The 26,743-nt window shown below is 44.5% G+C and overlaps 1 protein-coding gene across 1 annotated transcript in view; it reads left to right on the top strand.

The window, feature by feature from the left end:
- The window catches only part of OTOA (otoancorin), an 81,485-nt gene that overhangs the window by 37,124 nt on the left and 17,618 nt on the right, over nt 1–26,743 (top strand). The window contains exons 14-22 of the mRNA XM_050774053.1: nt 159–299; nt 2,387–2,445; nt 2,641–2,758; nt 6,125–6,198; nt 9,753–9,888; nt 11,786–11,976; nt 14,425–14,518; nt 19,808–19,937; nt 24,301–24,488. Coding sequence (XP_050630010.1) covers nt 159–299; nt 2,387–2,445; nt 2,641–2,758; nt 6,125–6,198; nt 9,753–9,888; nt 11,786–11,976; nt 14,425–14,518; nt 19,808–19,937; nt 24,301–24,488 — 1,131 coding nt within the window. The remainder of the gene's footprint in view (nt 1–158; nt 300–2,386; nt 2,446–2,640; nt 2,759–6,124; nt 6,199–9,752; nt 9,889–11,785; nt 11,977–14,424; nt 14,519–19,807; nt 19,938–24,300; nt 24,489–26,743) is intronic.

The raw sequence follows: 26,743 nt of genomic DNA, 5'->3' as shown, positions 1-26,743 counted from the left end.
TTTCCTCACCTGTGAAATGGGGATGATGCTACTCTCCACTTCCTAGGGTTGCTGAGCCCGTCTGATGGATTTTATTGCCTGTGTTGTAGTGTCCGGCCCTTCCTTAAAGCTCAGTGCATTTTTTACAAGGTTGTTTTGATGCTTCTCACTTTTGGCAGATGGTGGAAGCTGGAGACACTGCCTCAGGCATTGTGGAGATACAAGGGGCTTTCTTTAAGGAAGTGTCTCTCTTTGATTTAAGGAGGCAACCTGGATTCAACTCTACAGTCCTGAAGGATAAGGAACTTGGAAGGAGCCAGGTACTGCCATGAAGCACAGATCGATCCTGTATTTCTGACTCTCTGTCTTGTGAGAATGAATGGTCTGTTTTAAAGTTAATTTGATAAAAGAAATTTATTTCTGTGTGATTAGTATAGGAGGCAGAATAGCATAGTGTTAAGAAGTTGGACAGGCTGAGGCAGGAGGATCGCTTGACGCCAGGAGTTTGAGACCAGCCTGGGCAACACAGCAAGACCCTGTCTCTACAAAAAGTTAAAAAATTAGCCAGGCGTGGTGATGCATGTCTGTGGTCCCAGCTACCCAGGAGGCTGAGGCAGGAGGATCATGTGAGCCTGGGAGTTCCACAATGCAGTGAGCTATGGTTATGCTACTACTACACTCCAGTCTGGGCAACAGAGCAAGACCCTGTCTCTTAAAAAAAAAGTTAGACAACACCTGAGCATGAATTCTGGCTCCCACTTATTTATTAGCTTTGGAGAAGGTCCTTATATGGCCTCAGTTTTCTCATGTGCAAAATGGGGATAATTTTGATAATAAAATGAGGGTCACTGTTCTATGCCACGTGGGTTGTGTGCTATAAATATTTGCGGCTATTATGTGTGTTATTAAATGCTGTGAGCATTGAGGCCACTTGGGGGGATGGTGCTGTTGAAGTGGATGCTCTGCCTTAGTACCGTCCTTGACTTCCTTTGTATCCAGTCAATCTTCATTACATGCACTCAGGAAATGTTTATCAAGCACCGCCCAACAATGCGCCAGGCACCGCTCACAGTGCTGAGAGTGCAAAACTGAATGAAATCCCAGACACAAATCCCTGTCTGTTGCAGGGGCTCTTGCTCAGGGTCTCTCATGAGGCTGGATGATATCCCGGTTATCTATTGCTGTGTCACAAACCACCTCTAAATTTAGTAACAGTGGCAACTGTTTTATTTTATTTTGTTTTATTTTTTGAGACAGAGTCTCTCTCAGTCACCGAGGCTGGAGTGCAGTGGCACAATCTTGGCTCACTGTAACCTCCTCCTCTTCCCGAGTTCAAGCAATCCTCATGGCTCCGCCTCCTGAGTAGCTGGCATTACAAGCACACACCGTCATACCAGGCTAATTTTTGTGTTTTTTATAGAGACAGAGTTTCACCATGTTGGCCAGGCTGGTGTCGAACTCTTGACCTCAAGTGAACTGCTCGCCTTGGCCTCCCAAAGTCCTGGGATTACAGGTGTGAACCAGGGCACCCGGCCAATAGTTTTATTTTGGAAAATACCTCCTGCCACCAAAGACTTCAAGATACTTTTGTCCCACTGAGCTGATGGGATTGCCATTTCCTGAGATGGGGAAAGACCGTGGGAGGGTCCCCGAATTTGACTCTGTGCCCAGGGAAATCTCTGGGGCCATAAACAGTGTCCAGAACTTCCCTCCATCACCCACTCCTTTTGCCTGGGCTTTTGTGCTGCTTTCTGGCTCTCAGCTACCATATCTAACGCTAGATCATAATTTATTCTGTTTGGGGAATGATGCCCAAAGTTTCAGAGTCTATAAAATAGACAAATGTAGTACTTGATTGCATCTGCAAGCTAGGGATTCTGTAAAATTATGTTCCTTAAAACAAATGACTCCCTTGTTTACTTGGCATTGTTCTAGAGTGCTCATTGGGGGGTGGTTTGAAGGGAGTGCATGCTGCTGGCTGCGGGTACTTTATTGCTGGTGCTTTCTAGCCCATCCTGGTCTATTCTGGGATGCCTGGTGTTCAGGACCTGGCAGGTGCACATGTAAGTAGGAGCCACAGGGAGTTCTCAACTGGTCAGCAGTTTTGTAAATCACAGGAAGTAAAACTCCAGCCTTGCCACCAACATCTTTGCCTCTCATCTGCCTCATGGGGCGCAGAGAATCACGTGGAGTGTGAGAACAGGGCTGTGGAATTACCTTGACGCTGGTTCAAATCCAGGCACTGCCACTTAGCGATGGTGTAGTCCTAGGTAACTCACATAGCCTGTTAAGCCTCCATTTCCCCATCTGTAAAATGGGATCGTGGAGCACCTGCCTGATGGGGCCTCACAGTGTTGGGCACACGCTGAGTGTGCCATCAGTGCTGTCGATCATTCTCTTCTCGCAGGCTCTGTTCCTGTATGAGCTTCTGTTAAAGACCACCAGAAGGCCTGAGGAGCTTTTGAGGTAGGAAAATGTAACTTGGCCTGGGTGCCGAACAGGCCCTTCAGAACCTTTTGCCAGAGCAGCCTACTTTCCCAGGAGGGAGAGTTAGGCAGTCACATCTGTAGCTTGTGTCTGATCATATCTGCCTTCTCTTGCTCTTTCTTTCCTCTCCTCCTCACCTCCTTCCTCTCCTGAGTCCCTTGTTTTGTTTTCTAGTGCTGGGCAGCTGGTCAAAGGCGTGACCTGCTCACACATTGATGCCATGAGCACTGACTTCTTTCTGGCCCATTTCCAGGATTTTCAGAACAACTTCGCCCTGCTTTCACCGTATCAGGTACCGTTAAAGCATTTTTCAGCTTCTAATTCTCACTCACTACCCCAGTCACTGGGCCTGAATTAGCTGTGGCGTCTAAAGATCTTTATGCCAGAATTATTTAGACGCAAGTGATGACTTAGGGCCAAAGATTGAGCCAGGTTTTTTCCAGTTTCTTTTTAAACAGCTCCAAATACCCACATCTCTACAGCCAGAGTATCAACAGATTGGTTATTCCATACTCAAATTTGAACCTTAAAATATATTCATAAGGGATAGTATTTTGCGTGTTCGTAATTACGTTCTCGTGAGATGAAAGGTGATCCTCTAGCTAATATTCCAACATTTTCCAGGAGTAGCTGTGAATGCGAACAGTACTCTGAGAACATTTTCTTTCTCACTTAAAACTTCATTTTCCAAAAGATTATGGAGGCTATTTAACCCTTTGGGGAGATTAGAAGCAGTAACTGATGTTTTTTTTTTTTTTTTGAGACAGAGTCTTGCCCTGTTGCCCAGGCTGCAGTAGAGTGGCACGATCATGGTTTACTGCAGCCTCAACCTCCTGGGCTCAAGAGATCCTCCCGCCTCAGCTTCTTGAGTAGCTGGGACTAAAGGCACACACCACCATGCCTGGCTAATTTATTTATTTTTTTGTAGAGATAGGGTCTTGATATGTTGCCCAGGTTGGTCTCAAATTCCTAGGCTCAAGTGATCCTCCTGCCTCAGCCTCTCAAAGTGCTGGGATGACAGGCACGAACCACTGCACCCAGCCAGTGACTGATTTTTCACAGGGTCTAAGCTAGTAAACACAGGCCTTGCAGCATTTGAACTTTTGGTGTGAACCGTTGGCTTACAGACTCCTGTAATGGATAGAAAAAGCACCTTCTCAACTCTGGCCTTGCGTTTCAGACTAGAATGAAGAATTTCCAAAGAGGAAATTATCTCCCAGAAAATCAGGAAGCATAGAGTGCTTGCTGTATAATCCTTCAAGATCATTAGAGGAATATGCAAAGTTTTAATGAAGCTCTGTCATTCCCTTGGGCTGTTAATTCTGTTAGTGATTCTCAAAGTTGAGCTTGCATCAGCATTGTCTGGAAGGCTGTAAAAACACAAATTGGAGGCCCCACTCCCAGAGTTTTACATATAGTAGGTAAGGGGTGAGGCCTGAGACTTTGCATTTCTAATCGGTTTGCTAGTACAAACCGCTGAACTATATTAAAAGATCTGCCCAGGTGGGCAAGCCAATAACTGAGCAAATGGATGGAGGTCAGACCTGCTTTGAGGAAGACCTACATGTTCGAGCAGGAAGAGTTACCCCAGTGAAGGTGCTTTCCTAGGCTTCCAGCTCTCAGAGCCTTCACATACCAGTTAATTAGATAATTTGCCTTTCTCATTTATATTTTTACTAAAAACACATTATTATTATTATTATTATTATTATTATTGAGACAGGACCTTGCTCTGTTGCCCAGGCTGGAATGCAGTGGCTCAATCTTGGCTCACTGCAACCTCCGCCCCTGGGTCCAAGTGATTCTCCTGCCTCAGTCTCCTGAATAGCTGGGATTCTAGGTGCCCACCACCATACTTGGCTAATTTTTGTATTTTCAGTAGGGATGGGGTTTCACCATGTTGGCCAGGCTGGTCTCAAACTCCTGACCTCCAACGATCCACCAGCCTCAGCCTCCTAAAGTGCTGGGATTACAGGCATGAGCCACCATGCCCATCCTGAAAACACATAATTATTACAAAAAAAAACAAAAACAAAAAACCACAATACAGAGAAAGTAAAATTTCCCCAAATTTTCCCCAGAGCAGTTGTTCTCAACAGAGTACTGTTTTGCCCTCTTAGGGGACTTTTGGCCCATGTCTGCAAACACTTTTGGTTGTCACAACTGGAGCAGAGCTATTGGCATCTAGTGGGTAGAGGCCAGGGGTGGTGTTCAACATCCTACAATGTGTAGGACAGCACCGGTACACAGAGGTATCTGGTCCAAAATGTCAATAATACTGAGGTGAGCAACCGTGTTTCAGAGGTAACTATAAAGAACAGTTTGCTATCATTTTTGAGAGTTTTCTTTTACATATAAAATATAGGCCAGGCGCAATGACTCATGCCTGCAATTCTAGCACTTTGGGAGGCTGAGGTGGGAGGTTCATTTGAGGACAGGACTTTGCAACCAACCTGGGAAACATATAGCAAGACTAACTGTACAAAAAGTACAAAAATTAGCCAAATGTGGTAGCACACGCCTGTAGTCCTAGCTACTTGGGAAACTGAGGCAGGAGGATCACTTGAACCCAGGAGTTCAAGGCAGCAGTGAGCTATGATCGAGTCACTGCATTTCAGCCTGTGTGATAGAGTGAGACTCTAACTCTAAACCAAATTTAAAAAAACTTATCTATTTACATGTAATATAAAAACCACAAGTGGGCTGGGCATAGTGGCTCACGCCACTTTAGGAGGCCGAGATGGTGGCTCACTTGAGGTCAGGAGTTCGAAACCAGCCTGGCCAACTTGGTGAAACCCCATCTCTACTAAAAATACAAAAAAAAAAAAAAAAAAAAAAATTAGCCATGCATGGTGGCAGGTGCCTGTAATCCCAGCTACTTGGGAGGCTGATGCAGGACAATTGCTTGAACCAGGAAGGCGGAGGTTGCAGTGAGCTGAGATTACGCCACTGTACCAGTGGGTGACAGAGTGAGACTCTGCCTCAAAAAAAAAAAACAAACCACAAGTGAGTTCATACTATACACACTGTTCTGTTTATATATATAGCTAAGATATATATATATATAGATATGTAACTATATATATAATGATATATATAGTTAAGCTATGTATAACTATATATAATTAAATATAACTATATATAGTTAAATATAACTGTATAACTATATATGTAGTTAAGCTATATATATAGTTTAACAGAATAGTGTGTACAATATGAGCTCATTTGTGGTTTTTACATTATAATATAACTATATACGTATATGCACATGCATAAAATAGCACAGACATCATTTAATGTTCATATATATAAATCTACCTTATTTAAAACAAAGTAGGTGCACTATTCCATTGTATGTATATACCATAATCTACTTAACCAATCCCCTGCTGAGGAATATTAAAATTATATCTCCCTTTCTTGCAGATATAAAACAATTGCGATGAGCATCACACTTAAATGTCTGTGTTAATGTTTGTTATTGCAATTTTCTCATCCATAAACTGGGCAGAGTAGTGGTACCTACATCATAGGGTGCTGTATTGCATAAGTGAACACATATGAAGCACTTAGAATAGTGCCTGGCACACGGAAAGCACTACTTGTGTTTATTCTTCTTCTTACTGCACTAAATCCCCAGAACTGCTTAATCTTTCAGGTTAATTGTTTGGCGTGGAAATACTGGGAAGTTTCCAGGTTGTCTATGCCACCTTTCCTCTTGGCTGCACTCCCGTAAGTGAACATCAGCCCCCACTTTCTGGCTCAGCAGTAAGATCGGTGGGAATCACTGAAGTCAAAGTGATTCTCTCCCCACTGGGTTTTCTTGAGGAACTAGAGGCAGAGTGGAGCGTGCCTTAGAGAGTTAAGCCCTTGAGATCCAGGATTTCAATTCTGAGTATCATATAGACATTTCAGACAGACCTTCTTGCTTTTCATGTTATGTAAAAACCAAGCCAAAGCAACCGAAGCCTGACTGGGTGTCAGTGAGGCAGGTCCCATCTGGCCTGGCTTTGTGGCTGTGCCAGGCTTCAGGGGAATCAGGGCTGATGGGAGTAGTAGGTGTTTCTCCTGGCATGTGTGAGCTTTCAGGCCTGCAGGGTAGCCCTGCTTTTCAAACATGATCTGGACATTGTTTCTCTCCTTTTCTCCTTCTTTATTTCCTTCTACCTTATTTTGCTTTTATTGTCTTCATTCATTCAAAAAAAAAAAAAAAATTCATTGAGTACTTGCTGTATGCTAGTTCTCAGATAGCTAAATTTTCTATCTGAAAATTTAGAAATTCCTATTAGTTTATCAGACCTTATAATCTCATGGTGGGAGAGGGAATAGACAAACATGAAGCCAATTATAGTATCAGGTTGATATTTGGTTGAAAGCAACAGAACTGAAACTGAAACTGGATTATGCAATAAAAGGGAATTTTTGGTTCAGGTAACTGGAAAGTTGAGAGGGACTTCAGGCATGGCTGGATCTAGGGGTTCAAATGATGTCATTTGTCTCTTGTCCCAGCTTATCTCTGCTGGCTTCACTATCAGGCAAGTTCTTTCTCTGTGGAAACCCTGGCAGATCTAAGGTTAAATTTTCCCAGCTTCATATTCAGGGAAAAGAGAAAAACATTCTCTTCCCATCGTTCTCAATACATGTCTTGGGTTTGACTCTCATTGACCTTAATTAGGCGAATTTGTTTTCCTTGAACCAATCAGTGAGGTTGGGAGGATGGGTAATTTTGACTGACTTTAATCTGTATTGCACCCCTGGGGCTGGAGAGAAACCATAAGGTCTTAGAGTGAGAGAGATGGTTTTCTGAGAAAAACCAGGTGCTTTCCTAGAAAGCCAGGTGCTGTTCTACACCTCTGTTAGCACAGAGGTGTAAGAACATGTTTCAGGGAAGATGTTGAATCTGGTTTTCGAACAGTCAAGTGGTGGAGTTGAGTAGGCCAGATGGGTTTCAGGCAGCCTTTCTCAACTTTTTTATTGCTTTCCAAAGGAGAGGCAAAGGAGAGGGATAATGAGCACTGGGCACAGAGGAGAGAATATCACCTATAGACTGGAGAGACAGAGGAGACTGAACTAGTGCTAGATCAAGAGTTTAAGATGGACATTCCAGGCAGTGGAATGGGGATGTCCGGTTCAGCAGTGGGTAAGAAAAGCAAATCACTCTGGGAACACATGGGGGTATATCTGCGGAGTAGATAGGGGAGAGAAGGCCAGAGAAGTAAGGAACATCAGATCATGGGGGCTTTGTGAAGTGAGGAGTTTCACTCATATTCTGTGTGCAGCCATCAGATTTATATTTCAGAACAATCATAGCCACTACCCACATGGAGGACAGAATGCAGGGAGGATGAATGGAAAGAAGGGAGACAGCTGAAGATTATTTCAGTAACCCAGATCTTGGCATGGCATTTCTTCCACTCATTCATGTCTCAGCTCAAATGGAACTGCCTTAGAAGGGGCTCGTTTGATTATCCCCATTGTCATTCTCTTTTACAGAGCCATTTTATTTTCTTCCTTACATTAATTAATTAATTACTTTTTGAGAGTCTCCCTCTGTCACCCAGGCTGGAGGGCAGTGGTGTAATCTTGGCTCATTGCAACCTCCGCCACCTGAGTTCAAGAGATTCTCCTACCTCAGCCTCCCCAGTAGCTGGGATTACAGGTGTGTGTCACCACACCTGGCTGATTTTTGTATTTTTTGGTAGAGACAGGGTTTCACCATGATGGCCAGGCTGGTCTCAAACTCCTGACCTCAGGTGATCTGCTTGCCTTGGCCTCCCAAGTGCTGGGATTACAGGCGTGAGCCACTGTGCCTGCCTTCTTCCTTACATTTATTAATAGCTGAAATGACCTGTTTTATTCATTGGTTTCTGTGTTTCTTCTCTCTACTAGAATTAAGCACCATGAATGCAGGACCACATGTGTCTTGTTCATTGTTATATTTGGTGCCTAGAATAGTGCCTGACTTACTGTAGATGTTTTGTAGGTATTTGCTGGATGAATGAAGAAATAAATAAGACAGTGGTACTGGGAATGGAGAAGTAAGAATAGATTTTTGTTGTTGTTGTTTTGAGACAGGGTCTCATTCTGTCACCCAGGTTGGAGTGCAGTGGTGCGATCTCAGCTCACTGCAACCTCTGCCTCCCAGGTTCAAGTGATTCTTCCACTTCAGCCTCTGGAGTAGTCGAAACCCCAGGTCCATGCCGCCATGCCCAGGTAATTTTTTGTATTTTTGGTAGAGATAGGATTTCACCGTGTTGCTCAGGCTGGTCTCAAACTCCTGATCTCAGGTGATCCACCCACCTTGGCTTCCCAAAGTGCTGGGATTATAGGTGTGAGCTACCACACCCAGCCGGAAGTAAGAACAGATTGGGATAATACTAAGGAGATAGCAATAACAGGCTGGGACAAAGAAAGAAAGGAGTGTGGGATAGCACAGAGGTGGAAGAACATGTTTGGGAGAAGATGTTGAATCTGGTTTTGGAACAGTCGAGTGGTGGGGTTGAGTAGGCCGGATGGGTTTCATGCAGCTTTTCTCAACTTTTATTATTGCCTTCCAAAGGAGAAAATTTTAATTTCTCCTGAATGAAAGAAATTATACACTGAGGAAAAATATTCTGAGTAGGAATGAGTTTCAGTGGGTCACAGATCATAACAGTCTTTTTTATCCCCCATCCAAACCAGTTTCTCCTTTTTGAGGGTGACCTTGACCCTGTTGAGAATACATGGTCAAGAGCTGAAGGATCAAGAGCTGAAGGCAGAGTTCTGGACTGGAGATGACAGAATTTCTCTTTCCACTCTTTTTCTTATCTTTCTTTCTCACTTTCTACTTATTCTCTCTCCTCTTTGTCTCTTTTTTCATCTACTTTTTCCTTTCTTTTTCATCTCCCCTCAACCAGTCCATCAATCAACATGTTTATTTATGGAGAACCCATTATCTGATCAATGCTCTGGGGCATAGAAGAGGAGCATGATGGGAAGTTTGTTCCCACCCATAGAAGAGGGTCATGATGGGAAATTTGCTCCCACCCATAGAAGAGAGCATGATGAGAAGTTTGTTGCCCATTCATAGAAGAGATAGCATGATGGGAAGTTTGTTCCCACCCATAGAAGAGGAGCATGATGGGTGGGAGACTTGCTACCTGCTGCAGGGAGCCAAAGCATCACTGGGGAGAACAAACATTTAAAGAACGTCTTTGGGATGAGCTCTTGGGCATGTGGACCCTGATTTTAGGGGTCAACAGGAGCAGCCACGTGTTCCTCCTCTTGTTCTCCACATCCCTTTCCAGGGCCCGCTACCTGGCTTCTGTCCCAGCCTCCCAGTGTGTGCCCTTTCTGATCAGCCTGGGGAAGAGCTGGTTGGATTCCTTGGTTTTAGATTCCCACAAAAAGACTTCAGTCCTCAGGAAAGTGCAGCAGTGCCTGGTAAGAAAACTCTTCTTGGGCATTCCCTCCCTCTGGGTGTCTGTGGCCATCTTGGGGAGCCCTGTGAGGGATCTGGCTGGGATCTTGAGCCTGCTCTGATGTCCAGAAGTCTGACTTGTGGGTCTTGAAGCTTACTCTAAAGCTGCTGGTTGGAACAATCTTGGCCATTGGTTCTGGAGACTTCTGCTCCAGGGTCCAAAGGAGGGGAGGCTACTCTGGAGGAATGGAAAGAGCACAGTACCCAGAGACTGGGTGCCAGTGATTGGTTATGTGGCTTTGGGCGAATCACCTTTCCTCCCTGAGCCTCAGTCTTCTCATCTGTAAGGTGGGGGTAATAGCACATCCCCTATAGAGTATTTTTTTTTTTGGGGTGGGGCAGAGTCTCACTCTGTCACCCAGGCTGGAGTGCAGTGGCGCGATCTCAGCTCACTGCAACCTCTGCCTCCCAGGTTTGAGCGATTCTCCTGCCTCAGCCTCCCAAGTAGCTGGGAATACAGGTGTGTACCACTATACCCGGCTATTTTTTGTATTTTCAGTAGAGACAGGGTTTCATCATGTTGGCCAGGATTGTCTCAAACTCCTGACATCAGGTGATCCACCTACCTTGGCCTCCCAAAGTGTTGGGATTACAGATGTGAGCCACTGTACCCAGCTTCCTCATAGGGTATTGAGAGCATGACATGGGCAATGTGTTGTTTAATGTAAAGGCTCAAAGGCCAGACTGTCTGGGTGTGAATCCTAGCCTTGCCACTAGCTGGCAGTTTCTTTTTCTTTAAAAAATGGATAATAGTAGTACTTACTCCTTACAGTTACTTTGAAGATGACTAAATTGAGACCCGTAGATACTCAGGACAGTGCACATAGGAAACACACAACAAATGTCAACAATTTTTGTCATTTTGCAAAAGTGCAAAAGAGCTTTGAAGGCTTTCAAGTGGCACACAGACTTTGAAGTGCTGTTTTCGTTGTTGTGGTGCTAATAGTGTAATGGTGGTTGAACTCTGGAATATTCTTAGAGCAGTAACAATGACAGTAGTGCTCAATTACTGAGTGCTCCTGGTGTGCCAAGCCAGGGTTTTCCAGATTTCTGAGGCCTGCATCCCTGGGGAAGATCAGGTCCCCTTCCATCTCTAGGAATCTGTGGCAGGTAGGCAATTCAGATCCTGGAGTCTTTAAGAAGTTTGGGATTGGAACTTTTTTTTTTTTTTTTTCTCTTTTTTGAGACAGAGTTTTCCTCTGTCACCCAGGCTGGAGTGCAATGGCATGATCATCTCGGCTCACTGCAACCTCCACCTCCCGGGTTCAAGTGATTCTTGTGCCTCAGCCTCCTGACTAGCTGGGACTACAGCCATGCGCCACGACGCCAGGCCAATTTTTGTATTTTTTTTTTTTTTTTTTTTTTTTGAGACGGAGTCTCGCTGTGTCTCCCAGGCTGGAGTGCAGTGGCGTGATCTCGGCTCACTGCAAGCTCCGCCTCCCGGGTTCACGCCATTCTCCCGCCTCAGCCTCCCAAGTAGCTGAGACTACAGGCGCCCACCACCACGCCCGGCTAGTTTTTTGTATTTTTAGTAGAGACGGGGTTTCACCATGTTAGCCAGGATAGTCTCGATCTCCTGACCTCGTGATCCGCCCGTCTCGGCCTCCCAAAGTGCTGGGATTACAGGCTTGAGCCACCGCGCCCGGCCCAATTTTTGTATTTTTAGTATAGATGGGGTTTCACCATGTTGGCCAGCCTGACTTTGAACCCCTGGCCTCAAATGATCTGCCTGCCTCGGCCTCCCAGAGTGCTGGGATTATAGGTGTCAGCCACAGTGCCCACCTCACAGGATATATTTCTAATGGTTCATGATCTTATGCTCTGCTGGAACTGCCCATTGGCTCCACTTTTTGGGTTTAGGACAACTCCATTGCCGATGAGTACACTGTGGACATCATGGGGAACCTGCTGTGTCACTTGCCCGCAGCCATCATCGACAGGGGGATCTCCCCCAGGGCCTGGGCAACTGCTCTACACGGCCTCAGAGACTGTCCAGACCTCAACCCCAAGCAAAAGGCTGCAGTGAGGCTCAAGCTCCTGGGACAGTACGGGTGAGGAGTGGCTGGGCTTGGCTTTTGGGGCTGTGGTATGCTCTGTGGAGGGACACTCAACCTTGGCTTTCCTGCCCTGCAAACAGAGTCTCTGGCTTAGGATGAGATAAAATTATTAGGCTTATTTTGGAAATGTGACCTTTCTTCTTTTGGCTTCAGATTTTTTTTTTTTTTTTTTTTTTTTTTTTTTTTCTGAGACGGAGTCTCACTCTGTGGCCAGGTTGGAGTGCAGTGGTGCAACCTTGGCTCACTGCAACCTCTGACTCCCTGGTTCAAGCGATTCTCCTGCCTCAGCCTCCCGAGTAGCTGGGATTACAGGCATGTGCCACCACGCCCAGCTAATTTTTGTATTTTTAGGAGAGACAGGGCTTCACCACGTTGGCCAGGATGGTCTCGATCTCCTGACCTCGTGATCCACCCACCTCGACCTCCCAAAGTTCTGGGATTACAGGCATGAGCCACCACGCCTGGCCTTGGCTTCAGATTTGCTGTAAAATGGAATCAATAGTAGCTTCTCTACAAATCTCAAAGAGTTGTTACTTACACAGCTTGGCATATGAAGGGGAAATTTGGAAAACATGGCCCTTTACAGATGCACAGCAGTGGTATTATTATTAGTTTAAAGACTATATATATATATTTTTTTTTGAGATGGGGTCTTGCTTTGTCACCCAGGCTGGAGTGCTGTGGCACAGTAATGGCTCACTGCAGCCTCAACCTCCTTGGCTCAGGTGATCCTCTCACCTCAGCCTTCCAAGTAGCTGGGACCACAGGTGCACATCACTGTACCCAGCTAATTTTTGTATTTTTTTTTAAGGGATGGAATTTCATCATGTTGCTTAGGTGGGTCTTGAACTCCTGGGCTCAAGGGATTCACCCACCTAAGCCTCCCACAGTGTTGGGATTATAGGTGTGAGCCACCATGCCTGACCCTAGAGTCTATTTTTAAGACTAGTTTTAGGTTCTCAGAAAAATGGAGAGGATAGAGATTTCCCATATCTCTCTGACCCCATACATGCATAAACTCCCCGTGATCAATATCCCCCACCAAAGCTGTACATTTGTTAGAACTGATGAACCTATGTTGACATTATTGTCATTGGATTCTCATTGTCATCCGAAGTCTGTATTTTACATTAGGGTTCACTCTTGGTGCTTTACATTCTAAATTACACATTTAATTCAGACAAGTATATAATAACATGTATTCACCATTATAGTATCATTTGGAGTATTTTCGCTGCCCTAAAAATCCTTCCGGGCTTTGCCTGTTCATTCCTCCCTCACTCCTAATTCCTGGCAACCACTGATACTGTTGCCTTTTCTAGAGTATCATATATTTGGAACCATACAGCAGATAGCCTTTTCAGATAGACTTATTTCACTTAGTAGTATGTACTTAAGTTTTCTCCAGGTCTTTTTTTGGCTTGATAGCTCACTTCTTTTTAGTGCTGAATAATATTTCATTGTCTTCATGAACCACAGTTTATTTAGCCCTTCACCTACGGAAGGACATTTGGTTGCTTCCAAATTTTGGCAATTATGGATAAAGCTGCTATAAACATCCATATACAGGTTTTCATGTAGACATAAGTTTTCAACTCCTTTGCGTAAATGCCAAAGAGTGTGTTTGCTGGGTTATATGGCAAAAACATGTTTGCTTTTGTAAGAAACCACCAAAGTTCTTCCAAAGTGGCTGTATGATTTTGCATTGCCACCAGCTGTCACTGCTAATTGGGCAGACCTCCTTTAGAGATGTCACCAAAGATAGTGTAATGCTCTTCACTGTAGGCATTTATGATCTACATAAGAATAACAGTGGATTCCGGGTCAGTGCTTTTATTTTATCCTGCCAAGTTCAAGAGAAAGTTTTTTTTTCTTATTCTAAGAAAAGACTGTTATGGTAAATTAAAAGGAAGAGATATATAATTACTCTTCTATCGGGGAGGAGGAGGAAGGAAACACTGATGTAAATGGCAGAAATTCAATAATTTAATTCAAACTAAAGAGAATGAGAATGTATTGAATTCAGGAATGGAATGTAATGGGAAACTCCACTGGTGGTCTTCAGGCGTGGCTGAATCCAGTGTCTCAAATGACATCATCAGGAATACGTTCCTCCCATCCCTCAATTCTGTGTTCCTTGGTGTGGTCTTTACTTTTTCCACTTGGTAATACGAATGTCCTCCAATATCCTCTTTACAGCCAGAGATACCAGAGAAAGGAGAGCTTCTCTGATAGTTCCATCAAAATTCCCAGGGATGACTCTGATTGGTCAGCCTGTATCACATGCCAATTTTCTTGATCAAGGAAGTGGGACCATGTGATTGACAGTTTCTCTGAGTATAAGACAATCTGTTCCTGAAAGACAAGAGTGTTGGGGGAAAAGGCAACAGATGTCAACCACAGCATGCTTTTTTCACTTTACTGGTTATTATATCTTTTTAGACTCCCTCAGCACTGGACAGCCGAGACCACGAAGGACTTGGGACCCTTTCTAGTACTTTTCTCAGGAGATGAATTAAGCTCTATAGCCACAAAGGTAATGTTGTGCTTCATCTTAAGAAGGCGGAAGGAGTTTGAAGGGGAGAGAAAGTGTGGTCAATTATACTGCGGTCTAAGCTTCTGGAAGCTTCCTCCCTGCCTCAAAGGGCTAAGATGTTTCCAGCTCCATTCCAGGATGTGCAAGGTTCTGGAAAAGGGAGTGAGGCCACAGCTAAATGAACTCAGGCCCTTTTGTGTGGCCCCCCAGGCAGATGTGTGCAGACGGGCATCACTTAGCTACCACTCTGCTATTAGTGTGCATCTCACACCCACATCTGTTCTGGCTCTCACATTGGCTGGTGCCCTAGGCACATGCACATATATGTCCAGTGTATGCAATCACATGTGCAGACACATTTAATCCAATAACAAGTCTTTATTGATTATTACATTTGGGCATGACACTTTTCTTGGAGTAAGGCTCCAGAAGTTAGATAGTCTAGGTCAAGGGACATGGAAAATAAGCATGAATTAGTCATTTTTGCTGTGTAACAAAGCCACACAATCTCAAGGGCATAGAACAATTCGCATATGTTTCTTGCTGCCTGATCTGTGGGTCACTGGAGCAGCCCTGCTCTATAAGGCTGCATTTGGAGCCCAGCCTCTAGAACTTGTTCTCACCATGAAGGTGTGAAACTACCAAAAAGAGAAGGGATAAGTACAATTCTCCTTAAGTCCTAGGCTGGAAATTGACACGCTGTCACTTCTGCCACACTCCAATGGCCAAAGTAAGTTACATGACCAAGACCAACTTTAATGGGGCAGGAGGTGGAGGGTAGGAAAGGAGTGAATGTTTGCTGAACGACAATCAGATTCCCCACAAAGCATATCCACACACTCTCATACCTGCACTTTCAGGCGCAAGGTACATATGGTCACACATACTCAGCAGGGCCTGAACACACAGAACATCACCTACGATTACACATGTGCAGCACACATTCTTAAGTCCAGTCACAGTAAAATCATATTCTGGATGTCCAAATATATGGTTATAAGCAGTTGATGCACAAATGTTTATTTTTATTTTATTATTTTATTTTATTTTGAGATGGAGTCTCCCTCTGTTGCACAGGCTGGAGGGTAGCGATGCAATCTCGGCTCACTGCAACCTCCGCCTCCCGGGTTCAAGTGATTCTCCTGCCTCAGCCTCCCGAGTAGCTGGGATTACAGGTGCCTGCCACTATGCCCGGCTAATTTATATATTTTTAGTAGCTATGGGGTTTCACCATATTGGCCAGGCTGGTCTTGAACTCCTGACCTCAAGTGATCTGCCCGCCTTAACCTCCCAAGTGTTGGGATTATAGGCGTGAGCCACCTTGCCTGGCCCTGATGCACAAATGTTATATATCCATCTATTTTTTTCCTTCCTTGTTTTTTCTATGTTTAGATGTTTATTATTTTCCATAAGTTATTGGGGTACAGGTGGTACTTGGTTACAGGAGTAAGTTATTTAGTGGTGATTGGTAAGATTTTGGTGCACCTATTACCCGAGCAGTATACACTGCACCATATTTGTAGTCTTTTATCCCTTGTCCCCCACAATCTTCCATCCAAGTCCCCAAAGTCCATTGCATCATTCTTATGCCTTTGGGTCCTCATAGTTTAGCTCCCACATATCAGTGAGAACATACATATATCTATCTAATCTTAAAAAAATCAACTTCTGAAATTGAAAAAGTCTTGTATCAACACTGTGAAATCTCAAAAACACAGTGTAGAATTTAAAAAAAACCCAGGTTGCAAAAGAATATCTATAGTAGGATATGAAGTAAATAAATAAATACTAGCTGAATTAATTTAAAGCATATGTAAACCAAGTTTATATGTAAGAGAAGTGTAAAAGTGAATGCCAAATTCAGAGTGACAGTTACTTCTGGGGAAGGAGGAAGGCAAAGAGTGAAGGAGGGACTTATTATTTATATTGTGATGTTTTATTTCTTAAGCTGGGTTGTGAGGACATGGGTGTTTTGTTGTATTATTCTGTACACTCTTTTTTTAAATACTGGAAATGTTTAATAAAACAAGTAATACATGCTCCTGATTAACAAATCCCAATTGCACTAAAGGTAATAGGATGAGAGGCAAGTCTCCCTCCCACCCCAGACTTGTAGTTCCCTTGCTTCCCTCTTCAGAGGCAGTTGCTGTCCCCAGTCTCTTCTGCATCCTTTCAAAAAAATCCTGACTACCTATATAACAAGTTTTATATACGTGTAAAAATATCTATATAACAAGCCAACATGGTGAAACCCTGTCTCTACTAAAAACACAGGAGCATATATACACTCTTCTTTAAAAAATACAAAATGGAAAATACCATTCACTCCGTTATGCACATTGCTTTCTAAAAGTTAACTGTCTTAGAGCAGTTGCTTTCCACCTTAGCTGCACATTAGAATCACCTGGGGAGATTCCAAGGTGGACCAGTCCATGGTATCTAGCCCAGACCAACTAGTCAGAATCTGTAGGAGCTGGCTCTGGGTGTCCCAGGTGATTCTTATGTACAGTCAGGGTTGAGAACTGCTGGCCTAGACGGTGACTCTAATTCTGAAGATGAGTCTAGAAAGGGGAGATACATAGGCTGAGAGGCTTTCTCTCTGGGTGAGCTGGGACCCAGAGAGGCATAGCTGTTTGTAGGGCTTGATGAATTCTCTGGGCCCACGGACAGGCCTCCTAATAATATCCCAAGTCTTGACAAAGTGTATTCTTTCTAGATGAGAAATGGCACTTTCTCCAAGGCAACCCAAAGTCCCCTAAGTCCCCTCATTGCTAGTCTCCATCCAGGATGTTGAGACAACCCTTCTTCACCTCCTTTTCATGATAAATGTTGTTAGGCAATTCTCTTTTTCTTTTTTGAGACAGAGTCTAGCTCTCTTGCCCAGGCTGGAGTACAGTGGCACGATCTCAGCTCACTGCAATCCTCGCCTCCTGGGTTCAAGTGATTCTCCTGCCTCAGCCTCCTGAGTAGCTGGGATTACAGGCATACACCACCATGCCCAGCGAATTTTTATATTTTTTGTGGAAACAGGGTTTCACCATGTTGGCCAGGCTGGTCTTGAACCCTTGACCTCAGGTGATCTGTCCGCTTGGGCCTCCCAAAGTGCTAGGATTACAGGTGTGAGCCACTGCACCTGACCTGTGTTAGGCAATTCTTGCATTGCTATAAAGAAATACCTGAGACTGGCTAATTTATAAACAAAAGAGGTTTACATGGAATACTATGTGGCTGTAAAAAAGAATGAGATCGTGTTCTTTGCAGGGACATGGATGGAGCTGCAGGCCATCATCCTTAGCAAACTAATGCAGGAACAGAAAACCAAATACCACATGTTCTCACTTATAAGTGGTAGCTAAATGATGAGAACATATTGTCACATAGAATGGAACAGCAGATACTGGGGCCTATTGGAGAGTGAAGGGTGGGAGGAGAGAGAAGATCAGCAAAAATAACTAATGGGTACTAGGCTTAATACCTGGGTGATTACATAATTTGTACAACAAGCCTCCATGACACAAGCTTACCTATATAACAAACCTGCCATGTACCCCTGAACTTAAAATAAAATTAAATTTAAAAATAAAAAATAAAAAGGGCCAGGCGCAGTGGCTCATGCCTGTAATCCCAGCACTTTGGGAGGCCGAGGTGGGCGGAACGAGGTCAGGAAATCGAGACCATCCTGGCTAACACGGTGAAACCCCGTCTCTCCTAAAAAATACAAAAAATTAGCCAGGCGTGGTGGTGGGTGCCTGTAGTCCCAGTTACTCAGGAGGCTGAGGCAGGAAAATGGCGTGAACCCTGGAGGCAGAGCTTACAGTTACTTGAGATCGCACCCTGCACTCCAGCCTGGGTGACAGAGCGAGACTCCATCTCAATAAACAAAAAACAAACACACACCGCCAGGCACAGTGGCTCACATCTGTAATCCCAGCACTTTGCGAGGCCGAGGTGGGTGAATCACTTGAGGCCAGGAGTTTGAGACCAGCCAGGCCAAGATAGTGAAACCCTGTCTATACTAAAAATAAAAAAAACTTAGCCTGGCTTGGTGCTGCATGCCTGTAATCCCAGCTACTCAGGAGGCTGAGGCACGAGAATTACTTGAGCCTGGGAGGTGGAGGTTGCAGTGAGTGGAGATCCCACCACTGTACTCCAGCTTGAGTGACAAAGCGAGACTCTGTCTGGAAAAAAAAAAAAAAAAAAGAGGATCGATTGGCTCATGGCTCTGCAGACTGTACAGGAAGCATGATGCTGGCATCTGCCCAGCTCTTGGGAAGGCCTCAGGAAACTTACAATCATGGCGGAAGGCGAAGAGGGAGCAGGCACGTCTTACTTCGCCCCCGCAGGAGCAAGACAGTGATGGGGGAGGTGCTACGTGCATTTAAACAACAAGGTCTCGAGAGAATGCTCTCGTTATTGTGAGGACAGTACCAAGGGGATTGTATTTAACCATTCATGAAAAATCTGCCCCCATGATCCAATCACCTCTCACTGGGCCCCACCTCCAATACTGGGGATTACATTTCAATATGAGATTTGGGTGGGGTACACATCCAAAGTATATCAAACATAAAGTTTAGTAAAAACTTTGAAATAGCACCAAACCAAAAAAGGGGTAGGTACATATACATTTTTTTTTTTTTTTTTGAGACAGGATTTTACTCCCATCGCCAGGCTGGAGTGCAGTGGCATGCTCTCAACTCACTACAACCTCCGCCTCCTGGGCCCAAGTGATCCTTCTGCCTCAGCCTCCTAAGTAGCTGGGATGACAGGCGCGTGCCACCACGCCTGGCTAATTTTTGTATTTTTAGTAGAGATGGGGTTTCACCACATTGGCCAGGCCAGTCTTGAGCTCCTGACCTCAAGTGATTTGCCCACCTCGACCTCCCAAAATGCTGGGATTACAGGTGTGAGCCACTGCACCTGGCCTAGCCTACATTTTTTGTTGATATTATCAGATTGCTCTGCTAATACTGCACAATTTGACAGTCCCACAGAAAAATGAATGTGCCCAACATTAAGTATTAGCACTTTATTTTATTTTTGACTATCTAGTGAAAAGTGATGTATTTATGTTTTTTAGCCTTTATTGGATTTTTATTGAGGTTGAGTATCATTTTATAGGATTCTTTATAGAGACCACATTAGTGGGACTAGGGATTAGATTTATATGAGAAGTTGCTATAACAAAGAATGAAGGCAGTAAGTAGTGTGACGGTTTCAATTCTGATTTCAATCTGTATTTAAGGGGCTTTAATTATTATTCATCTTCTTTCATCTTCTCTCACACAGTTTCCTGAGATCCTTCTACAAGCAGCTTCCAAGATGGCCAGGACCTTGCCCCCTAAAGAATTCCTTTGGGCTGTCTTTGGATCTGTTCGGAACAGCAGTGACAAGATCCCCAGCTCTGACCCTATGCCTGGTGAGTGTTTCCAGGGTATCTGAGCCGCTGCTGGGGTAGCAGTGTTTTGGGCAGGGTCTCTGACATCAAGAGGCCTCCTTATGCAGGGAACTGGATGAAATGTCTGCAAAGCAATAGAATGACAAAATCTATAGGCAAAGAATTACATTTTTGGGTCAGGCGCGGTTGCTCAAGCCTGTAATCCTAGCACTTTATGAGATTGAGGCAGGCAGATCACTTGAGGTCAGGAGTTTGAGACCAGCCTGGCCAACATGGCAAAACCCTGTCTCTACTAAAAACACAAAAATTAGCCGGGCATAATGGTGCGTGCGTGTAGTCCCAGGTACTCCAGAGGCTGAGGCACAAGGATTGCTTGAACCCAGGAGGTGAAATTTGCAGTGAGCTGAGATGGTACCGCTGTACTCCAGCCTGGGTGACAGTGAGACTCTGTCTCAAAACAAAACAAAACAAAAAAGAGTTACACTTTTGTAAAGTAACCTGGAATCATGTCCCATACTCCATACCCAGGCTAGTAGGTTTAATGAGTGAATTCGTGTAACAAACATTTCAGTAGGATTGACTTAAAGGACCAACATGGATTAATGGTTTAACATTGCAGTGACAGGGCTGAGCTGGCTAGATTTCACTCCTGAGGCTGCCACTTACTGGCTGTGTGGTTTTGGGTAAGCTCTTTAACCTCTGTGTGCCTCAGCTTTCATCCTCTATCAAATGGGGATAATGAAAGTCTCTACCTCACTGGGTTATTGTGAGAATTAATGGGTTTAAGCCCAGAAACATGTTTACAAGAATGTCTGGCATGTAGCAGACCCTTAATAAGTGTTAGATATTTTTAAAATTTGATTTTAAAAAAATTTTTTGAGGTGGAGTCTCACTGTGTCACCCAGACTGGAGTACAGTGGCATGATCTCGGCCCACTGCAACCTCCGCCTCCCAGATTCCAGCAACTATCCTGCCTCAGCCTCCTGACTAGCTGGGATTATAGGCATGTGCCACTACGCCTGGCTAAGTTTTGTATTATTAGTAAAGGTGGGGTTTCACCATGTTGGTGAGGCTGGTCTTGAACTCTGGCCTCAGGTGATCCACCCGTCTTGGCCTCCTGAAGTGCTGGGATTATAGGTGTGAGCCACTGCGCCCCCGCCTAAAATTTGATTTTATAGAGGCAGGGCCTTGCTTTGTTACCCAGGCTGGAGTGCAGTGGTGCAATCATGGCTCACTACAGCCTCGACCTCCTGGACTCAAGAGATCCTCCCACCTCAGCTTCACAAGTAGCTGGGACTACAGGCATGCACCACCACATCTGGATAATGTTTTATTTTTTGTAGAGATAGGATCTTGCCATGTTTCCCAGGCTGATGTTGAACTCTGAGACTAAAGTGATCATCCTGCCTTGGTCTCCCATAGTGCTGGGATTATAGATGTGAGCCACCATGCCTGTCCAAGTGTTAGATATTTTATTATCATTACCCTGCACCTACTAAGTGCAAACTGGGGCCAGGCATGAGGAGACAAAGTTAATCAGATCCAATGGTAGTAGTTGACAGTCAGTGCTTGCTTTCATCCACCCAACAAATATTAGTTAATCACTAATTATGTGAACAAAGAGCTTACTTTCAAATGGAGGGTAGCAAGACAATAAAGTCCATACATAAGTGAAATATATGGTATATCATATGAAAAGTGCCAAGAAGGAAAATAAAGCAAGGGAACGGGCCATGAGTGTTGGGAGGGGGACTATCATGTGAACAGAGAACCATGAAGGAACGTCTCATTGAGAAGGTGACATTTGAATGAAGACCCAAGGGAGAGTGCGCCATGTGAATATTTTCAGTTAGAGTCTTCCAGGCAGAGGGTGCGACAGGATCACTTCTGTGAATGGGAGGTAGGGACCAGTGCGTTTGGAGGGGAGTGAGAGACAAGGCCAGCCATGTAGGGACTGATAAAGGAAACCCTAATGACTTTGGCTTTTACTTTGGATGGAGGCATCATGTGACATCGAGCAAAGAAGTGTCACAATTGGATTTATGTGTACCTTGGGTGATTATCCCTCATGCATTATATTGTTCTCCCGTTTTGTTTTTCTTGGTGAATGTGGGGATTTTATTGGGTAATGGAGGTGGCTCTCAGTGGGATGGATGGGGAGCTAGAAAGGGGATGGGGTGGGAAGATGATCTTCCCCTGGAGTTTGGCTGTCCTGTGGCCAATCTCCTCTCCGACCGTCCCCAGCCAAACTCTTCTTGGTATTCAGACGCTTCTTCTTTTCACTCCTTCTCTGCCATGCTGCTCTTCTGCTCCTCTTCTCTTTATTCATCTGCTCATCTGCTTATATGCTCATGGAGCCTGGGGTTTGGGGTTTATATGGGTACAGGATAGTGGGATGTGGCAGGCCAAAAGGTAACACTTGGATGTGAAAACAGGAATGCCTATTCCATTTAGGGCTGTGGATTTCCAGGCTTGGGTGTTCTCTTGTTTCTTAAATTAAGGAAACTGGGGCTTAGGAGACTAAGGGACTTGTCCAAAGTCACAGAGTTAGTAAATGGCAGTGTTTAGATTTGTACCCAAAGCTGATGGTGAGCACCACTGGCTCCCACTGCCCTCAACATCTGGCAGTCCATGTCATCATATTGCAGAGCTCTTACTGTGTGCATGTGGTACACAAAAGTAAGGTTGTCCACGCTCAGGGGAAGGAAGCTCTGGTATCAGTGCATAGTTTGAGTGTTCTTCAGTTGGTTCTGGGTATTAATTGCTGCTATGCTTTAGTGATTAATGAATTAGCAGAATTACTGCTTGGTTTTATATTAGTTTGTGTGTGTGTGTGTGTGTGTGTTCATTCACCCACAGATATTTGCTGAACACCTACTATGTACCAGGCTCTATTCTAAGCCCTGGACAGACACGGTGATAAGACCAAGTCCCTGATGTACTAGTCAACCATTCTGCCCTCTCTAGTTCTGTGCTACCACTGATGTTGTTTTCACTAGAGAGTGGGGTAGGGGTTGGCCTAGGGAGGGATGGATCTTTAGTCCCTTCCAAGTGGCTTATGATAAAGATGTTTGAGGACCACAACTGGCATCTTTGATCTGGTCTACTTTTGCCTCTTGATTGGAATGCAGTGAATTTCCATTGAAGGTGCAATGAGAAGAGAGAGGCCATGGGGCTTTGGGAAATGCCCTGGCCTTGGGTGGGGTTGGTGCATCTGTCAGCATCAGTGGTGGTCTGCTGCTAAGACAAGAAATCCATGGTTACTCTTAAGGATCCTAGAGTTTTCTCCCAGGTTGGGCACATCGGAGCCAGCAAAGACAATATCTCATTTGCATGTTGGTTGGTAACTGGTTTGAGTAGGTAAGGTTCATGTTATTCAAAGACCAAAATGGCTGTTTTTCCTCTTGCCAAGGGAAGTGCAAAGGGCTCATTTCTCTTTTCTCTTGGGATGGGAAATCCACAACCCCCACTATGATTTTCATGGACAGCAACTCATCTTCCTAGTTTTTATTTTTTATTTTATTTTGACACAGGGTCTCACCGTTACCCAAACTGGAGAGTAGTGGTATGATCACGGCTCACTGCAGCCTTGACCTCCCAGGCTCGGGTGATCCTCCCACCTCAGCCTCCTGGGTAGCTGGGACTACAGGCATGTGCCATCATACCCAGCTAATATTTTGTAGTTTTTTTTTTAGAGGTGAGGTCTTGCCATGTTGCCCAGGCTGGTCTTGAACTCCTGGGCTCAAGTGACCCTTCTGCCTTGGCCTCCCAAAGTGCTGGGATTGAAGACATGAGCCACCATACAGCCCATCTTCCCATTTTTATAGGAAGGCTCCTTCATAATTTTGGAACCTTTATGCTGGGTTGCAAACTCAAAGGCATAGGGGGTGAGGTAGGCAACAGAAATTGTGTATTGAGTGCTTACTGTATGCATGGCACTGTTCTAAGTGCTTTATATATAACACATTTAGTTTTCACAACCATGCTATGAGGTGATTTTATTTCCATTTTGTAGACAAGAAAACTGAAATACAGAGAGGTTAAACAGCCTTGGATTTGAATCGAAAGTCAGGACTGTTCACCACCAGCTCTTACTGCCCTCAAGGAATTTGTAGTTTAATTGTAATGTTGCACTGCTCCTAGTTTGTGCATGTGGATGTGCAAAAAGCTGACATTTCCATGACTTTGTTACCCAGTAATTAGCAAGAAATGGCAGAAGTGGGATTCAGTCTAGTCCCTGGGCTCCTGCTCTCCACTTTTACTCTATAGTCCCTTCCATGCATAAATCTGACTGGCGAAGAAAGTTACTCATTTCAATACACAGACTAACATTTCCTGAAATTCTCTTTCCTCTTCTCCTTCCCTGCATCTCCCCTTTCTTCAGGTTGCCATGGAGTCGCGGCCCCCTCTTCCGATGACATCTTCAAGTTGGCCGAAGCCAATGCCTGCTGGGCCCTGAAGGACCTGCGGTGCATGGAGGAAGACACATTCATCAGGACTGTGGAACTGCTGGGAGCTGTCCAGGGTTTCAGCCGGCCTCAGCTGATGACCCTGAAGGAGAAAGCAATACAGGTGAAGCCCACCTCAGGGAGGAAATGTTAAACAGAGGAAAAAAGAAAAACACCAAAACCAGTTCAGCATTTCTGCACATAGAGCCCTCCTCAAGGAGTTTTCACATATATCATCTTGAAATTTTACTGCATCAGCTCAGTGATATTGTGATCTCCTTATCTGAGAAAGGAAATTTCCAGTTCCTCCCTCTTAGGACTGTGGCAGAGAATGGGATGAGATGTGTCTTGGCATCTAGCAGATGCTCAGTGAATAAAGTTCTGTGGCTGTCCCAATGCCTCTGACCAAGGCGGTTTGCAAGAATTAGCCCTTTTATTCCTTCACATGGAGAGCCCCAGCTGCTGCTCACAGCAGGTTTTCTCAGAATCTGTTGCAAATTTGTCTGAAAATATAACAGAAAGAAGTAAAAAGAGGACTGGAAGTAGTTTTCCATCTTTAAAAAGGTTCTTTGTTGGCTGGGTGCAGTGGCTTACGCCTGTAATCCCAACAATTTGGGAGGCCGAGGCGGGCGGATCACGGGAGGTCAGGAGTTCGAGACCAGGCTGGCCAACATGGCAAAACTCCGTGTCTACTCAAAACACAACAATTATCCGGGCATGGTGGCATGCGCCTGTAGTTCCAGCTACTCGGGAGGCTGAGGCAGGAGAATTGCTTGAACCCAGGAGGTGGAGGTTTCGGTGAGCCAAGATTGTGCCAGTGCACTCTAGCCTGGGCATCAGAGCTGAGACTTTGTCTCAAAAACAAAATAAAAGTAGGCTGGGCACAGTGGCTCATGCCTGTAATCCCAGCACTTTGGGAGGCAGATTACGAGGTCAAGAGATCGAGACCAGCCTGGCCAACAAGGTGAAACCCCATCTCTACTCAAAATACAAACAATTAGCTGGGTGTGATGGCAAGGACCTGTAGTTCCAGCTACTTGGGAGGCTGAGGCAAGAGAATTGCTTGAACCCGGGAGGCGGAGGTTGTAGTGAGCCGAGATTGTGTCACTACACTCCAGCCTGGTGACAGAGCGAGACTCCATCTCAAATAAATAAATAAAAAGAAAAAGGTCGCTTTGTGGCCTGTTTTAGCTTTTTTTTTTTTTTTCTTTTAAGACAGAGTCTTGCTCTGTCGCCCGGGCTGGAGTGCAGCAGCACGATCTCTGGTTCACTGCAAACTGCCTCCCGGGTTCAAGTGATTCTTGTGTCTCAGCCACATGAGTAGCTGGGACTACAGGCACAAGCCACCATGCCTGGCTAATAATTGTATTTTAGTAGAGTTGGGGTTTGTTTGGCCAGGCTTGTCTCGAACCCCTAGCCTCAAGTGATCTGCTCACCTTGGCCTCCCACGATGCTGGGATTACAGGCATAAGCCACTGCGCCCAGGCCCATTTTAGCTCTTTACATGGTTGTAGAATATCTAGTTACCCTCAAGGGTTAAACAATTCAATTTCTTAAAATTATAAATATAACTGTATTTGTGTATTATATGAGTACTTCAAGTTTATTGTAGAAAAGTCAGAAAATAATAAAGAAGAAAATCAGTGATAATCTTTTACTTACTGTTGATATTTTGATAAGCATTGATCAACAGATAAGTACCGTTGATATTTTTGTATATTCATTTGAAGCTTACAAGACTCCGAAACTGTGTATATAAAAATATTACTTTGTATATTTCATACACATATCTCATGTTCTACAAAAATATTACACTTACCTACTATTCAATAACTTGCTTTCTACACCCAACAGTACAGACTGCATATTTTTTTCATATCCAAAATGTAAATCTATGTCAGTATTTTATTTATTTATTTATTTTTTGAGATGGAGTTTTGTTCTTGTTGCCCAGGCTGGAGTACAATGGTGTGGTCTCAGCTCACTGCAACTTCTACCTCCCAGGTTCAAGCAATTCTGCCTCATCCTCCCAAGTAGCTGGGATTACAGGCACCTGGCACCATGCCTGGCTAATTTTTGTTTTTTTGTTTTTTTTTTAGTAGAGATGGGGTTTCACAATGTTGACTAGGCTGGTCTTGAACTCCTGACCTCAAGGCCTGCCTTGGCATCCCAAAGTGTTGGGATTACAGGCTTGAGCCACCGTGCCCAGTCTATATCAGTGTTTTAAATAGCTTTGTAATACAATTAGCCTTCCATATCAGTGGGTTCCACATCTGCAGATTCAACCAACCTCAGGTATTTAGAAAAAACACTCCAAATAACAATAAAAAACAATACACATAAAAATACAGTAGCACTTTTGACATACCATTTTGTACA

This window comes from Macaca thibetana, chromosome 20 (genome assembly GCF_024542745.1).
Source record: "Macaca thibetana thibetana isolate TM-01 chromosome 20, ASM2454274v1, whole genome shotgun sequence".
Lineage (NCBI taxonomy): Eukaryota > Metazoa > Chordata > Mammalia > Primates > Cercopithecidae > Macaca > Macaca thibetana.
Note: the sequence above shows the minus strand (reverse complement) of the source record. Positions and strands in the feature narration are given on the sequence as shown.